Consider the following 16,753-nt stretch of genomic DNA (forward strand, 5'->3'; position numbering starts at 1 on the left):
AATAGTTTAAAACACAAATCCAAATTTTGAAAACCAAAAAAGTAGTTTTTCAAAATTTGTCTTTATTTTTGAAATTTTGCTTAGAATTCAACAATTGTAAGATGCAAATCAATATAAGAAATAAGAAGGAAATAAACTTAATTTTCAACAACCCAAAATCAAAATCAAAATGGTTAGCAAACGAGACATTAATGATAAAAAAATTTGTGATTGAAATCATTTAGAGGAATTTTCCAAAATAGAAAAATAGAAGAAACTAACAAAATTTTAATATAAAAGTCTATTAATAGCTATCATTGATAGAAATTTATTATTAATCGTCGGTTTATAAGTATATATCATCTCTGTAAATAATTTAACATTTTTTTTATACAAAAAAATCTATCAATCGTTTAATTTACCAATTATTAAAGAGATTTGTTACTTCATTATTCCCATCAACTCACATTTCTCATTTCATATTCACATCAACACTTTTAATTACAAAGTCGGAAAGATAATTCAATACTTGACATTTTCAATGGGCACGCATCTCCATGGATAAAGACGTCTTCAAGTTCCAACTTCTACATACGTCTTTCTAACTTTTATTTTGCCTCGCTCTCTCGCTCTCTCTCTCTCTCTCTCTGTCTCTCTCTCGAAATCATTTTCACAGGTGATCATGTTCTTCTCCAATTCTCCATTTTTAATCCAACTACTACTAGTATGCTCTCTCTGTTAACCGCCTAATTTCACCCTCTCTTCTCCTTTTTATTTGTACAGGTTTTCTTTCTGATTTCTCTTCCTACCTCTCCCATGGCTCCTCTTTCCTGCGATTCTATCAACCCCCGAGGTTCTCTAATTCACCTCTATTTAAACAATAATTGTTTTGATTGAACTGTCTTTCCTTTTCCATGGATGAAATCATGAACTGGGATCGCCTCTATATTCTTCTTTTTACAGTTGATAGTAATTTGCGGTGCTTATTTATGTTGGCACAGATATTTGTATCGTGGGTGTTGCTCGTACGCCAATGGGTGGCTTCCTTGGTTCACTTTCATCTTTCTCGGCTACCCAACTCGGTTCTATAGCGATTGAATGTAAGTTTTTATCGTATTAATTGAACTTCAATGTTTTCTCCTGAATGGATTACCCTATTTTGAAGTGGAAAGATGTTTATAGGTGCCCTTAAGAGGGCAAATGTTGATCCGTCTCTTGTGCAAGAGGTATTCTTTGGAAATGTTCTCAGTGCAAATTTAGGGCAAGCTCCTGCTAGGCAAGCTGCTTTGGGTGCTGGTATACCAAACTCTGTTATTTGCACCACTATTAATAAAGTCTGTGCATCCGGCATGAAAGGTGTTTGTTTCTTCATCCATCAAAATTGTGATTGTTATAGAATATGAGTACTGGATTCTGAAAATGTAACGCTCCTTTTTCTGTTTCTTTTTTGTTGGCACAGCTACAATGATTGCAGCGCACACGATCCAGTTAGGAATAAATGATGTTGTTGTTTCTGGTGGTATGGAAAGTATGTCTAATGCGCCCAAATATCTCCAAGAAGTAAGGTTGGCCTTTTCTCCTCTCCCCATTTTTAAATTGTTCTATTTTATATTAATCACTTGATAGATTGAATTAGAAAAACATCATGAAGTTCCCATGGTTGCTGACATTCCTTTCTTCTTGTTGCTGCTCTCATGAACTTTAATCCAAGGATATAGTTCAATAAAACACGTTTGCTTCAATGTAAAAAAATTGGTTATCTGATTGACTATAGATTATTATGAACAAATGCAAATATGAAATTGCTAGAACAGGGTGAATTGTCAAACACAGTGTTCCCCCCCTTTACAAGAAAACAAAACTTTATTTGGAGAATTCAAACTCAGAGTTTTCCTATTCATGGAGTCGAAATTTTGATTATGTTCTGTTTTGGTATATGGCTTGCTGTTTTCTCCTTGAGCTACTATCTTTATGGTTGTTGAAATATTTTCTTTACTCTTCATTCATCCTTTAAAAATAAGGTTAAACAAACTTTCAAATTTGTATCTATTTGGTCTCTCAATTTTAAAACTATCTAATAAGTCCTTAAACTTTCAATTTCGATTGATAGGTCTTTGAAATTTCAATTTTGTATTAAACAGAACTTTGTAATATTCAAATGTTTTTTTTAAAATAATTCATCTAATAGATATATAATTGAATTTTATATCTAATGAGACTTTAAACTCTCAATTTTGTGTATAGTAGTTTTTGGATTTTAAAAGAATGTTGAATAGGTCAGGGACCTATTAGACACAAAATTGAAAATTAAAAGACCAATTGGACACATTTTAAGAACCTAGAAAATCCTTAAAGATCAAGCACCTATTAAAAAAATTGAAAATTCAGAGACTTAGTAGACACTTTATAAAATCTGGGATTTGATTGTTGATTGTTGATTTGATTCTCCACTTTCAATGCCATAAACTTGTTATTGCACCTAAATTGTTGATTTGATTCTCCACTTTCAATGGAACTTAGCTTTCATTGAGAAGAACGAAAGACTTTATCGCTCTTGTTTTCAAAGAGGAATATCTACTTTTCATCCTGACTCAAAGTTATGAACAGAAAAGGGTCTCGATTTGGAAATGATACTGTTGTAGATGGTATGCTTAAAGATGGTCTTTGGGATGCTTACAACGACTTTGCCATGGGTGTTTGTGCTGAGATATGTGCCAGCCAGTATTCCATTACAAGAGAAGAGCAGGTAGACTTTATCAGATGGGGAGCCTCGCTTAGTAGTTAGTACTATTAATAAGTTTTACTAGTTCAATTTGAGCAGGTAATTTAGTTCCCTCGCAAGTTTTAAGATCTTAATTAATTTTGTTCAAAATTCGATTTGTGAGCCTCAAACTTTTTAATGCCATCAAACGGAACTTTTTTGTGATAGGACAAGCCAGTTAGAAACACTTAGCTTGAAATACTCTGATTTTCTGGGAAATGTTTCTTCTTATGGCTATATGTTTTTGAGAAATGATCCATCTTTATAACAGTATGTTAAAGTATTAATAAAAGTTCAAATTTATCGTAAACATAACCCATGAGGGTAAGCTTTTTAGTTTAGTGGCAATTTGGCAGGCTATTAAATGTCTTGTTTCAAACTCTTGGAAATGTCATTTCCTCCTCAATTAATACTAATATTCACTTGTTGGACCTTATACTAATTTCCAACTGTGAGCCGAGTGTTAGAATTTGAACATAAATATTAAAATTTTCAAAATCTATAAGCTTACACTTTTGGTTTCATCAGTAATTTTACACAATTTAATAACCCTTCTGTAAGGTACTCTCTTTTATGTTTCTTATTTATCCTCAATAGGATGCATATGCTATTAAGAGCTTTGAGCGAGGACTTGCTGCACAAAATAATGGTCTATTATCCTGGGAAATAGCTCCGGTAAGGTTTCTATTCCGTTATAAGAATGCATTCAGAATTCTCTATTATAAATCAAACCCAACTAATGGCTTGAATTTTTTAGGTCAAGGTTCCTTCCGGAAGAGGGAAGCCATCTTCAATTTTTGACAAGGACGAAAGCCTAAGACAGGTAGGGTGTCACTAATTATAGTAAAAAACACTGCAATATTCATTTTATTCACGCAATTAACAAACACTTGGTATTGTATACATGCTTAAGAAAATGTAGCTAGGGTACCATAGAGAACCAGGGGAATTGGCATCAAAATGGTTCTTAGTTGATTAGGAGAGATGTTGTTTGAGCCTAGAATGAAGCATTTATAAGGAAAATTATGAGTTTGTTGCTTCAAGTTAGGAACTGACTTCAGGTTCCTGCTAACATTAGTAAGTTCTGGAAAAAGTTCTTAAAGACTTTCCAGGTAGGGGCATAGTATGGTTGTTGGAACTCGAAATCATATGGATAATTGGAAATGGGTTGTTCCCCCTCTCATTTCTTTGTAGGCAACAATAATTCCTCTCAAGCGAAATTTCTCACAAAATGGGGGGAAAGAAAAGAAAAACATACCAAAGGACTTTACACTTATACTGGAAGGGAGGATTTAAAAGAAGCTCCTTCGTGGGGAAACAAAATTTTCTCTTGCAAGCCTAGCAAATCCAGAACAAGTTTCAACAACAATTCCATAATAATGTGCAAAGTAATAGTTCTGCAGGAGAGATCAAGATGCAGACGCTTATCTACATGGGTGTACTATTGTGTTGAGAGAAGACTATTAGTGAGTTATGTTACTCGAGATCTTCAATTGAAAAGAATTTTTTTTGAATAGTGAAATTCAGGAATGGGCTATAGATTCAATTAAAAATTAGGGGGAGTCTCTTTACTGTAAGAATCAGTCAAAGTTCATGCATGTCTGAAGGGTGCGTTTTCTTGCAAATCCTTAAAATTTCTCCTTAATACAGGTGATAGTAAACTGGAAAAACCTACAAACGACCTGGTCTAGGAAGGAGAAATTCAAAGAAAACCAAGTTTTTCCTTGGTTGTTGCTATTGTGGATGATTTCACATTTGAAAGATGAAAAGACCTCACAATCCTTATAAGGTACATGAGTTACTCCTTTCATTGCCAATTGGTTTTAAGATCGAATGCCATGTTTATCTAATATTATATTAGAGAGCCCATAAAACTCAAATGAGTCTTTGGTTCAAAGAAGGAAAAAAAGATCTGACCCAAGCCCAAAAAGGCACCATTGTGAGGGGCATGTTGAGAGTCCCACATTAGAAAAGATGGGAGACCTCAAAATCTTTATAAAGGTGCATGGGTTACTCAGTCTCAAAATCAATTGAGATAGAACTCCATATAATTTAATATGGTATTCAGTCCCACCCCCCCCCCCCCCCCCCCCCCAAAAAAAAAAAAAAAAAAAACTAGTGGAATTCAATTGAAAGAGACACCATCTTGATGGGGCATATTGAAAATCCCATATTGAAAAAATGAAGATTTATAATCTACCTGAGTTACTCTTCTCATTGTCGGTTGGTTTTGATATGGAACCCCATATTTATCTATCTAATAGCTATAAAGGGGGTGTTTGGCTCACCAACATGAGTTGAGTTGAGTTGGTATAATATACTAGCTCATTGTTTGACCCAACAACTTTAAATGTTGGTGGAATTGAGTTGATATATTTTACCAACTCACCCTTCTTCCCACATTTTCAGTGGTTCCACCCATCGCCACTGTCACACTTTGAGAACTAACTCTAAGCTCCGGCAATCACCTCTGATGATAACTCCAACGACCAACTCCGGGTTCTGACAACCACCTCCGATGACAATTCTAGAGACGAAATTCGGATTCTGACAACTACCTCTGATGACAGCTCCGACGACCAACTCTGAACTCCGACAACCTTCGCGCGATCAACTCCGACAACGAATTTCTAGCCTCCGACAACCTTCGTGTTACCAACTCCGACGACGAATTGGCTCCGACAACAAACTCCGATAATCAACTCCGAAAACCACCTTTGTAGGCTCTGACAACCACCTTCGGCTACAAACTTTGATGAAAATCACCTCTGATGATCACCTTTGAGCAAACAACTCTGACAGCCAACTCGAGGCTTCAACAACCACCTTTGACGACAAACTCCGATAACCAACTCTAATACCACCTTCATGCAACTAACTTCGGGCTCCGACGGTCACCTCCGACTACAATCTCCAGCAAAAATCATCTTCGATGATCAACTTTGATGACCACTTTCACCTGACCAACTCCAGGATTTGAAAACCACCTCCAATGAAAAACTTCGACAACCAACTCCAATACATGTTCATGTGATCGACTTCAGGCTCTGCCAACCACCTCCGACTATAAACTCCAACAAAAATCATTTTCGATAATCCACTTCGACAACCACTTCCGACTACTATAAGACTGATGACTGTTAAAGTATGTTGTAGAGTTGTTGATTATATAAAAAATATTATTTTGCGTACGTTAAGTGCAATATTTGTATGTAATGAATTCACATATCAAATAATTGTTAAGAATATTTAAACGAAAAGTATATATGTAGTTGAAATGTATGTAACATATAATAAAAAAAAAAAGAAAAGAAAAAAATCATAAAATGGAAAAAAAAATTTGGAACATTTTGATAGGCCTAAGTCAAGTTGCCTTTATTTATCAACAAGGGAGTATTCGAGAGCTCCCTACCTCTCCTCTAAATCTCATAAGAGAGATTACTACTCACAAAATCATTCCTATCTTTCCCATGGTCTCAATGGCCTTACAAATACTCTCCTCCTCTCTTGTGGATCCTCCAGTGACCCAATTCCGATGACCATCTTCGTGCTACCAACTCGACGACCAATTGGCTCCGACAACAAACTTCGATAACCAACTCCGAAAACCATCTTTGTAGGCTCTGCAACCACCTTCGACTACAAACTTTGATGAAAATCACCTCCGATGATCACCTTTGAGCAAGCAATTCCGACGGCCAACTCGAGGCTTCAAGAACCACCTTCAATGACAAACTCCGACAACCAACTCTAATACCACCTTCATGCGACTAACTTCGGGCTCCGACAGACACCTCCGACTACAATCTCCAACAAAAATCATCTTCGATGATTAATTTTGATGACCACTTTTGCCCGACCAACTCCGGGATTTGAAAACCACCTCCGATGACAAACTTCGACAACCAACTCCAATACACGTTCATGATCGACTTCAGGCTCTGCCAACCACCTCTGACTATAAACTCCAACAAAAATCATCTTCGATAATCCACTTCGACAACCACTTCCGACTACTATAAGACTGATGACTGTTAAAGTATGTTGTAAGGTTGTTGATTATATAAAAAATATTATTTTGCGTATGTTAAGTACAATATTAATACGTAATGAATTCACATATCAAATAAGTGTTAAGAATATTTAGACGAAAAATATGTATATAGTTGAAATGTATGTAACATATAACAAAAAAAAAAAAAAAAAAACCATAAAATGGAAAAAAAATTTGGAACATTTTGATAGGCCTAAGTCAAGTTGCCTTTATTTATCAACAGCAAGGGAGTATTCGAGAGCTCCTTACCTCTCCTCTAAATCTCATAAGAGAGATTGCTACTCACAATTCCTATCTTTCCCATGGCCTCAATGGCCTTACAAATACTCTCCTCCTCTCTTGTGGACCTTCCGGTGACCCAATTCCGATGACCACCTTCGTGCTACCAACTCCGACGACCAATTGGCTCCGACAACAAACTTCGATAACCAACTTTGAAAATCACCTTTGTAGGCTCTGACAACCACCTTCGATTACAAACTTTGATGAAAATCACCTCTGATCACCTTTGAGCAAGCAACTCCGACGGCCAACTCGAGGCTTCAACAACCATCCTTGACGACAAACTCCGACAACCAACTCTAATACCACCTTCATGCGACTAACTTTGGGCTCCGACAGTCACCTCCGACTATAATCTCCAGCAAAAATCATCTTCGATGATCAACTTTGATGACCACTTTCGCCCGACCAACTCCGGATTTGAAAATCACATCCGATGACAAACTTCGACAACCAACTCCAATACACGTTCATGTGATCGACTTCAGGCTCTACCAACCACCTCCGACTATAAACTCTAACAAAAAATCATTTTCGATAATCCACTTCGACAACCACTTCCGACTACTATAAGACTGATGACTGTTAAAGTATGTTGTAAGGTTGTTGATTATATAAAAAATATTATTTTGCGTACGTTAAGTGCAATATTTATACGTAATGAATTCACATATCAAATAAGTGTTAAGAATATTTAGACGAAAAGTATGTATGTAACATATAACCAAAAAAAAAAAAAACCCCCACAAAATGGAAAAAAAATTTGGAACATGTTGATAGGCCTAAGTCAAGTTGCCTTTATTTATCAACAGCAAGGGAGTATTCGAGAGCTCCCTACTTCTCCTCTAAATCTCATAAGAGAGATTGCTACTCACAAAATCATTCCTACCTTTCCCATGGCCTCAATGGCCTTACAAATACTCTCCTCCTCTCTTGTGGACGTCCCCCCCTCCCCCCTCAACTAACAATATTCCTAGGGTCCACATCTATTTTTATTACACTTTATCTTTCTCATTACCTAGCCTCTCCTTGGTCTTCCTTTATTGTTCATATACTTTCTTTACTCGGGGTCTATCACATTTTCTAACAAGAATTAGTGAACAATAAAGATTTGTTTTCTAAAGACCCTCCAAAATTTAGAGGAAATGAAAGTGAGACTATTGAAGAAATGTGGTGACATTCCATTGGTTGTTAGATGATGGGGGAGATTTAATTAAAAAAATCATGATATAGTAAAAATATAGAGCAACAGTAGGAAGAAGAAGAAAAAGAAGATAATGAAATTTATGGAGAAAAATGAGCTAGAATCAAAAGTTTTGATTTCGGTTTAGTTTCTCATTTTATTTAACCATATTTCTACAAGAAATGTAATGGATTAATTGTTATTCATTGTCCAAAAAAGAAGGGAAAGAAAGAAAGAAAGAAAGAAAGAAAAGTTTTAAAAATTAAAAGAAAAAAATTGCAATCCATATTTTATTCAAACAAAGATGGGTAGAATTATTGAATAAAAAGTTTCAAAACAAAAATAGTAATCATAAAAGCATATTATTTAGAGTTTAAAAAACTGCATCAGATATCCAGATATATGAACTCAACTCTACACTCCAAACATAGATACATATGAACTCAGACCAAATAACTCTGCACTCCAAATACAGATATATGAACTCCACATACATATGAACTTCAGACATTCTATCTCAATTTTGCGTCCCAAACAGCTCCTAAGAGTCTTAATACAGGTTAACGTGCGAAAGAAAGATCCTCATATGGATAATCTGTTTATTCACTTTGATTTTGCTGCCAAAGAGTGGAATTTCTTTTTTCAAGGGTAGAGCTCTAGAGTCTCAAGTCAATGGATGTTCTTCTTTGGCTGCCATGGTAGAACAACAAGAAGATTAATAATACGTACAGAAATCTTGATGTTTTTTTTTTTTTTGGTACAAGTTAAAACCTCAACTTTGAGTGCTTCTAGCTATTTTTTTTATCTTTTTTTTTTTTTTTTTTTTTTTTTTTTAATCACACTACCTATTCCTTTAATCTACATTGGAGTTGTTTTTCACTAATCTACTTTATGTTTTGACCTTAACAAAAGATTTCTGTTTCGTAGGGGTAAAAAGGGATTCTGTTGCTCTGTTGTAGCCTTATAGTTTGATGTGAGAGGCAGGATAGGATGGAAATAAGATTAAAATGAAGTGTATAAATAGAATGGGGGTTATTCATTTTGTGTGGTTAGGGTTCTTCTCTCTACTTTTGAAAATATTTTTTTTCTGGGAGGTTACTAGTTTTCTGAAATATTGAGAATTTCCATTTTGCTGAATATGGACTTTTGAAGCTACATTCTACCTTGATTCAACCAATTTTCTTGTGTCTTGCTAGTTCGATGCTGCAAAACTAAGAAAGCTCAGGCCAAGTTTTAAAAAGGATGGTGGTACTGTTACTGCTGGCAATGCTTCTATCATAAGGTTTCTCTCTCTTGTAAATTGTATTTGCATATTTGCTGTTAATTAAATTTGTATGTGTTGTCTTGAAGAGATCACTTATGGTCCTGAGGTGATTCTTGAGCAGAACTGAATGCAGAAATGCATAGCCATCAATGTTATTCGGTTATTTATTTGGTATCATGTTAATTTTATTTTCAAAGCACACAAGAAACTTGCTTAAATTCATAAGTTTTGGAAAGATTTGGTTATCAGTGGGTTTACTTTCTTCAGCCACTGATTTGTGAAGTACCTTGAAAATTTACTTTCCATTCTTCCGTTGATGCCATAGAGAGGAGTTGTAGGCAGCTGGATTATATTTGATAATTTGATCTTGGACAGTGATGGTGCTGCTGCTTTAGTGCTGGTGAGTGGGAAGAAGGCGCTTGAACTTGGTTTAGAAGTAATTGCTGTAATTAAAGGATATGCTGATGCAGCTCAGGTAATTAAGTTCTTGATGTTATTATCCTCTTCTTGGAGTAAGATCATGTGGCTTACAGAAGAAAAATGACTACCAGGCTCCTGAATTATTTACAACGGCTCCTGCCCTAGCTATCCCAAAAGCTATCTCAAATGCTGGTTTACATGCTTCTCAAATTGATTATTATGAAATTAATGAAGCCTTTTCCGTAAGAACTTGTCCTCTCATTTACTGCAATTGCATTTTTTTACATCATGCACGATTTTTTTGTTAACTTGTTATAATTTTTCTCTTCAGGTCGTGGCTCTTGCCAATCAGAAGCTGCTTGGTCTTGATCCTGTGAGTTTTCTTGTCATTTATTAAATTTATCACACATTTGGTATTCTTCAGGGTTCAACTAATTATGTACTGGTTAGCAATATGGTTATTGATGCATAAAGTTGGTTGTTGGACATGTCGTTTGTCCCATGGTAGAAGGCTCACTCCGTAGTGTTTTTGCTACTATTCGTTTGCATTTTTCTGTCCACTTCAGGAACTCCTTATTTTGGTGCCAGGAAGAAAGAAGGGGCTTTGGTGAAGAATTTTCATGAGGTGTGATGAGAATGGGCAGGTTGTATCAAATTGATACGTAGATGGTGTCTAGATCTTATTCCTCGGAGGGTTGGTTACTGGGTAGCTCAATTCAAATAATACGTTCTTTTACACTTTAAATGGTTGAAGGAGGTTCCATTTTTCTTTTATATCCACATAGGTCTCTTAAGTGACCCTTAGTTTCAAAAAGAAACTTTGATGGAAAAAGAAATTGAATCGGAAAGTTCCCTTGCCGACATCTTTTATTCTAAATATATATATATTTTTTATCTGAGAAGTTCATGGTAGTAGTTGGGGGATGTGAATTTTATTCCATTCTGGGTGGACTGTTGGATGCAAAAGATTGTCTTCTGTCTTTTTTTTTTCCTGTCTGATTCTTCGTTCTTTTGTCCATTATTTCAAATTTCTGCTTCCTTCTGGGCTAAAACAGTTGTTACTTGTTGGTTGTGGAATCTTGGGTACAGATTTTTCTCTTGTAATTCTTTTCTGAAATGCTTAGTTTCCTCCCCTGGTGTTGGGCAGTGCGGATCCAGAAATTTTGTTGCCGGGACTTTATATTATTTAGTAAAAATAAATGTAAAGAATGAGGCTCAAACCTGGGTCTAAATGGCGATAAGGCAGTTTTACTGTTGAGCTAGCTAGTGGTTTTAATACTATGCCAGTTTTTTTTCTTTATATATATATATAATTATATAAAGAGCATAAAGTTGAGGGGTACTCAAGTCCCCCGGGCCCATATTAAATCTGTCCTTATTGTTGGGACCCCCTTGCTAAGCTGGGAAAGGGGAAAAACAGAAGAAAACGAAGATCTTTGGCTTGTTACACATGGGGGATCAATATTTTGAATGTTTTTACGTTTCCAGCTATGAGCTTTTGTCTTGTTTTATATAGATAGTAGATACACAGAAAGGAAATGAAATTCCTTTGTGATTTCTTATTTTGGTGCATGTGGTTGGATGCAGGATAGAGTTAATGCTCATGGGGGAGCTGTATCTTTGGGACACCCATTGGGCTGTAGTGGAGCTCGGATTTTGGTCACATTGTTAGGGGTAATTTTTGTTACTTCCCGCAGATTGGGCAGTAGTGGAGAGTTGGTTAAATTTTTAAAGATAAATCTCTTGATGTCTCCTTTTCTTTGTCTCTCTTCCATATTTCCTGTCACGTTTCCTTTAATAACTATAATAGTTGAGAGACTAGGACGACTGCTGATAAGGCGGAAGTATATTTGACCAATATTCACTGCTGTTCTCTGCCTTATCTTACGGTTGCATTCTTATTGAAGAAGCATCTTTGATACAGGTACTAAGACAGAGAAATGGCAAGTATGGGGTTGGTGCTGTCTGCAATGGTGGTGGAGGAGCATCTGCTCTTGTGGTTGAACTCATGTAAGCTCCTTTAAACTTGGAAGGAAATATTCCGTTTATAGATTATATTAGCTAGTTCCTGATGTTTTATAGAATACGATTTCACTAAGCAAATCAAATGAAAATCATTGTCAATAACCATTGAACTTCATAGCAACTTGAGCATAGCTTAATTGGTGTAGGCATATATATATCATCGACCTTGCATATAATATATCATCAACTAGGAAGTTACAAGTTTGAATTTCATCATGTATGAACTTAAACAACAGTGAACTTCATTGCATTGCTAATCTATCCTATGTAGATTGCTTATGGGAGTTGGTGTCCTTTTCTTCTTCTTTATAAGAATGACTGGGCTATTTATCTGTAGAAACTACCGAGTAGCCTACTATGCTTGACATTGAAAATTTTTAAGCATTTCTTCGAAGGTAATGAGCTGAAATGTTTTTGAGATTCCATTTTCTTTTGGATTGGAGACCTTTTTTTGTCTATGAAAAAACTGATTCTTAAGTTGGCATATCATATTTGGCATTATACTTAAGTTAGATATGGTCATGTTTAAAACATTTTTAGAAACATCATGTTTAGCCGATAACGTTGTTTTCAATATGACGGGACGTTTTTAGAACTGGTTCTTAAGTTTAAGCAATAGTTAACACATGGGATTAATTTCTTTTGTAGCTTGTTCATGTGCCTTGTTCCTTGTGAAAGTCCTGATTGCAACGCTGTAGAGATATTATTTACCAGATGCTTCATAATTCGACTTCCTTTTACTACTTTTGATGGTCATTATATTTCTTAGGGAAAGATTAAGTTTCAATATATCCTGAGTTGAGTTAAGGTGTTGCAGGCATGCGGCTCGAGTTCGACATTCCAAGCTGTGATCCAAATTGGTCTTCTCAAAAGGCATTAGTTGGGTTCTACATTCAAAGAAAGAGGACTAATGATTCAGTGTATCATATGTAATACAGCAAAATTAGGCATGTAATAAAAGGTTTCTTTCATCTTCTTTTTGCGACATTGCTTCTATTTAGTGTTAAAAAAGTCCCATCATCAAGTTCAAGAGGCAAGAGATTATTAAATTATGCAGTGCTTGGGAAATAGAGCAGAAGTAAATTAATTGCAAATATAGCAAGCAATTTTCTAATTTGCAGGTATAGAAAGGGGTAACTATGTCTTATTAGAGACCAAATAGATCTAGATTTACACTCTTGTCTGATGGCTGCAGTTAGAAATCCATTGTTTGAAGCTCATTTATAAATTATCCTATTATTTAGAAAGAAATAACAATGAAAAAAGCAATCTAGATACGTTTTTAGAAGATGGCAAGAATCACGACATTATCCCAGCTATTATTTAGAAAGAAATTAAAAAAAGAGAGTTTTTAGTCTTTCAAAATTATCAACAAGATATATGAATAGATAAGATAGTAACATTTTGTTATATTGTTATATTTGTAAATAAGTTAGATTTATTTTACTATAGTAATCTTTTTTTCTAAAATGAATATTTAGGTAAAGAGGTCATATTACACAATTTCATAAATGTCCACAAATTTTTTTCTTAACATTTTCATGTTTAGATTTTAAATGAAAATATGGAGAATTTATCCTCTTGACCAACGTATGAGATTCATTTATGAAACTTTTTCTCAACTATTTCCTTCCATAAATTTAGTACTTCTCCACGATTTTATTAAATTTAAACAAAAGTATTTGATGCAGATTCAATTTTATATAAATTTATTTTTAATTTCCTTTATTTTAGCCATATACAATTTCTTTTCTAAATTTATCATTTTTGGTATTAGCCATTTTCTTCGTTTTTCATTCTTCACGTCGTTTGTTTCATAATATTGGTGACATCCACAGTAACGGGATACTTCACAGTAATAAGCTCACTTAAGTAAGCATTGATTTATTGTCTTCTCCATTTCTTTGCTTTCATTTTTTTCATTCCCTTATTAATATATAATTATCTACTTTCAAAACTTCGTCCAAGTTCAGAACAATATTCATCGTCTTTCCATCCTTTTTATTTTGCAAATTCAGTCTGTAAGTTTTATGCTATTAATTTAAATCGATATTCACAGGCCATATATTCATATTCCGTACATATACGCAACATATATGATTAAGAATTTTATGAATATATTATTACTATTATATATAGCTTATTCGTATATATCACAATTTATCTTAGGCATAATATTATATTTTAACACAGTATATACGTTACTAACTCAAAACTGCAAACTAGTTTTGTGTTGGTTTAGTCAATTCCTGGTTTCTAGGAAATAGTTAGAGGTTATTTTTAGTTGTAGTCGAGTCTAAGTTTCTTATGGAGTTAGTGAGATTCGTTACTAACATTGTGGAATCTATTTTTAGACTTAAAATGTGTATTTATATGGAGCATTTTAGAATGAAATGAATATACTTTCCATTTTCTCATTTCTCTCTTAATAGTTAGAACTACATTGATATTAGAGCTGAATTCTTAAGGGACTTGTGAGTGAGAGTGAGAGTGAGATATCCCTAAGAGAAACCGAGTGATACACTTGTTTATTGAGTGAGATGGAGTAAGGACCAAGTAATCTTTCTTCATTAGCCCCACTTGTGTTTGATGGCGAGAATTACCAAGCTGGGCTATCAGAATACAAGGTTACATAGAGGGTTATGATTATTGGGAAGCAATTGAGCAAGACTATGAGATTGCTCCACTTCCTAATAACCCAATAATACATCAGATCAAGACTTATAAGGAGAGGGTCACCAGGAAGGCAAAAGGCTCGAGCTTGCCTATATGAAGCTGTGTCTCTCGCCATATTCAATAGAATTATGGCCTTGAAGTTAGTGAAGGAGATATGGGAGTTCCTCAAAAGTGAGTATGAAGGTGATGAGATGATTAAAGGCATGAAGGTGTTGAACTTAGTGCGAGAATTCAAGAGAATGCAAATGAAGGATTTTGAGTCTATTAAAGAGTACTCAGATAAGTTGATTGGGACTACTAACAAGGCAAGAGCATTAAGAACTGATTTATCTGACAATATATTGGTTCAGAAGATTCTAGTTTCATTACCTAAGAGATATGAAGCAAACATTGCTTCCTTAGAAAATATTAAAGACCTCTTAAACCTCAAGGTGATAGAAGTTGATAAGAAGCTGACCAACCGAGAAGCTCAGCAAGATCAAACCAACTCAAATGAAGAGGAAAATGAAGCTCACCAAGCTCAAACTAGTTTAATTGGATCTCAAGCTAAACATCCATGGGAGAACTTTCCAAGTCAATCCAATCATGAGGCAATCATTATGCCTCAAGGACCAATGAAAAGAGCTAGAGCTAAAAGACTTGAAGATGGATTAAATGCTTGTTTCCAAGCTAAATTTTCAGCCCATCATGAAGAGTTGCAATCCTTCAAGCTCCAAGAGTCACTTGGGCACCCAAAAGTCCTAATGAATCTGGAAATTCAGATTCATCCCCATATTTAATGCTTGATGTATTAATTTATTTCAATGTATTTACATTTATTAAGGTTCATGTATGTAGTTGAAGAGTTTTGTTGAACCTAGTCAATTAGGTGAAAAGTTGTATCCTTTCAAGTTGTCTTTTCAATTAGTATAAATACCTATGTAGTTTGGTCATTGGAACACACTTTGAATTTGAATGAAATTTCATTAGAGTTTATTCTCTCAAGCTTTATGCTTTTTCTTTGTATTCTTGTGTTTAGAATGCATGTATTAGAACTTTCAATCTAGTTTGATCAATTAGATTGTGGAGAGTTCGAAATCTTGAAGTTAGGAACAAGTTCTCCTTTCTTCTTGATCATCAATCAATCTTCCAAGCCAAATCTGTTTAGCTTTCTTGGGGTTGCTTACTAAATAGTTAATCGAGATTATTCTTATTACTGTTGTCGGGGTTTACCTTGCTTAGGGGGGAGTTCTCAAACGTGATTGAGGTAGTTCCCTTTATCATTTGGTATAAGAGCTTTGGCTCTAAAGAGATTATATCCTTACTTGTTTCTTTTCTATATCATCTTTCTTTGTTCATCTATTTTCATATTTCTTGTGACTCTTCATCTTCTCATTTTTTTTCTTGTTTCATACGTTATTGTGCTTGCTGCAAAAAAAAAAAAAAAAAAAAAAAAAAAAAAAAAAAAAAAAAAAAAAAGAAAAAGAAAAAGAAAAAGGAATGGTTAAAAGTGACTTATCATCTTCTTTGACTTTTCATATTCTACTTCACTTGTTTTATGCTTTTAAAAAAAAATCTCAAGCAAGTTTTAAAGCATTGTGAGTATTCGAAAGGAGTCCAAAAAAAAAAAGAAAAGAAAAAAAGAATCATATCTACATCCTTTTGTCATTTCCATCTTTTCATTCACACCTTTTGCTCATTCTGATATATTTTTGTGATCCTTTACCAAATTTCTTTGTCTTCATTTTCTTTTAGCTCCTATAGATTTGCTTCTTAAAAGTTCATTCCAGTACGTCACACTTATGTTTCTAAATTTGAGATTTTTGTGACTTTCCACCTTCTAGCTAAATTGATATTGTTCTTGCATGATTCTCATAAGAATACTATAAGACTTGCTGAAGTTTGAGATATTTCTAGTCTTAGGAGTAATTCTATATATATATTGAGTGCAAACACGAGTGACTTTTTCATCTTCTAGAGAGTAATCACGTGAGGGAGTGCTAGTGAGGTCCATTTTTTCTTTTACTTTTTTTTTCTTTTGCAGGATGGCCAATCAAGATGATGTTGAAGTTAATGAAGTATGTTTGAGAGAGGCACAACAAGGAGTTATGGTGCGAATGATTCGTACTA

General features: G+C 34.5%; 1 protein-coding gene across 4 annotated transcripts; it reads left to right on the forward strand.

Moving 5' to 3' along the window:
* The first annotated feature begins 484 nt into the window (after positions 1-484).
* AACT1 (Thiolase family protein) lies at positions 485-13,062 on the forward strand. 4 transcript variants are annotated; one of them, XM_039038861.2, is made up of 15 exons: positions 485-655; positions 763-832; positions 981-1,079; positions 1,162-1,335; positions 1,439-1,544; positions 2,587-2,725; positions 3,338-3,415; positions 3,498-3,563; positions 9,456-9,541; positions 9,899-9,998; positions 10,075-10,185; positions 10,275-10,316; positions 11,531-11,617; positions 11,868-11,953; positions 12,786-13,062. In XM_039038861.2, exons 2-15 carry the CDS (start codon positions 796-798, stop codon positions 12,817-12,819), a joined length of 1,245 nt encoding a protein of 414 aa, XP_038894789.1. In that variant the 5' UTR covers positions 485-655; positions 763-795; the 3' UTR covers positions 12,820-13,062. The 4 variants fall into 4 exon arrangements, with proteins under 4 accessions (XP_038894789.1, XP_038894788.1, XP_090172413.1 ...); XM_039038860.2 differs by lacking the exon at positions 12,786-13,062 and adding an exon at positions 12,240-12,381 and having other exon boundaries at positions 522-655; XM_090316287.1 differs by lacking the exon at positions 12,786-13,062 and having other exon boundaries at positions 522-655; positions 11,868-11,957.
* The last annotated feature ends 3,691 nt before the right edge of the window (positions 13,063-16,753 follow it).

The sequence above is a fragment of the Benincasa hispida genome, chromosome 8 (assembly GCF_027475165.1).
Source record: "Benincasa hispida cultivar pf3 chromosome 8, pf3_genome.v1.1, whole genome shotgun sequence".
Lineage (NCBI taxonomy): Eukaryota > Viridiplantae > Streptophyta > Magnoliopsida > Cucurbitales > Cucurbitaceae > Benincasa > Benincasa hispida.

Coding starts and splice junctions, on each gene's coding strand:
- AACT1 (XM_039038860.2), top strand. CDS start 796: ATGGCTCCTCTTTCCTGCGATTCTATCAACCCCCGAG. Junction 1,336..1,438: donor CTGTGCATCCGGCATGAAAG/GTGTTTGTTTCT, acceptor TTGTTGGCACAG/CTACAATGATTGCAGCGCAC. Junction 2,726..3,337: donor CCATTACAAGAGAAGAGCAG/GTAGACTTTATC, acceptor TATCCTCAATAG/GATGCATATGCTATTAAGAG.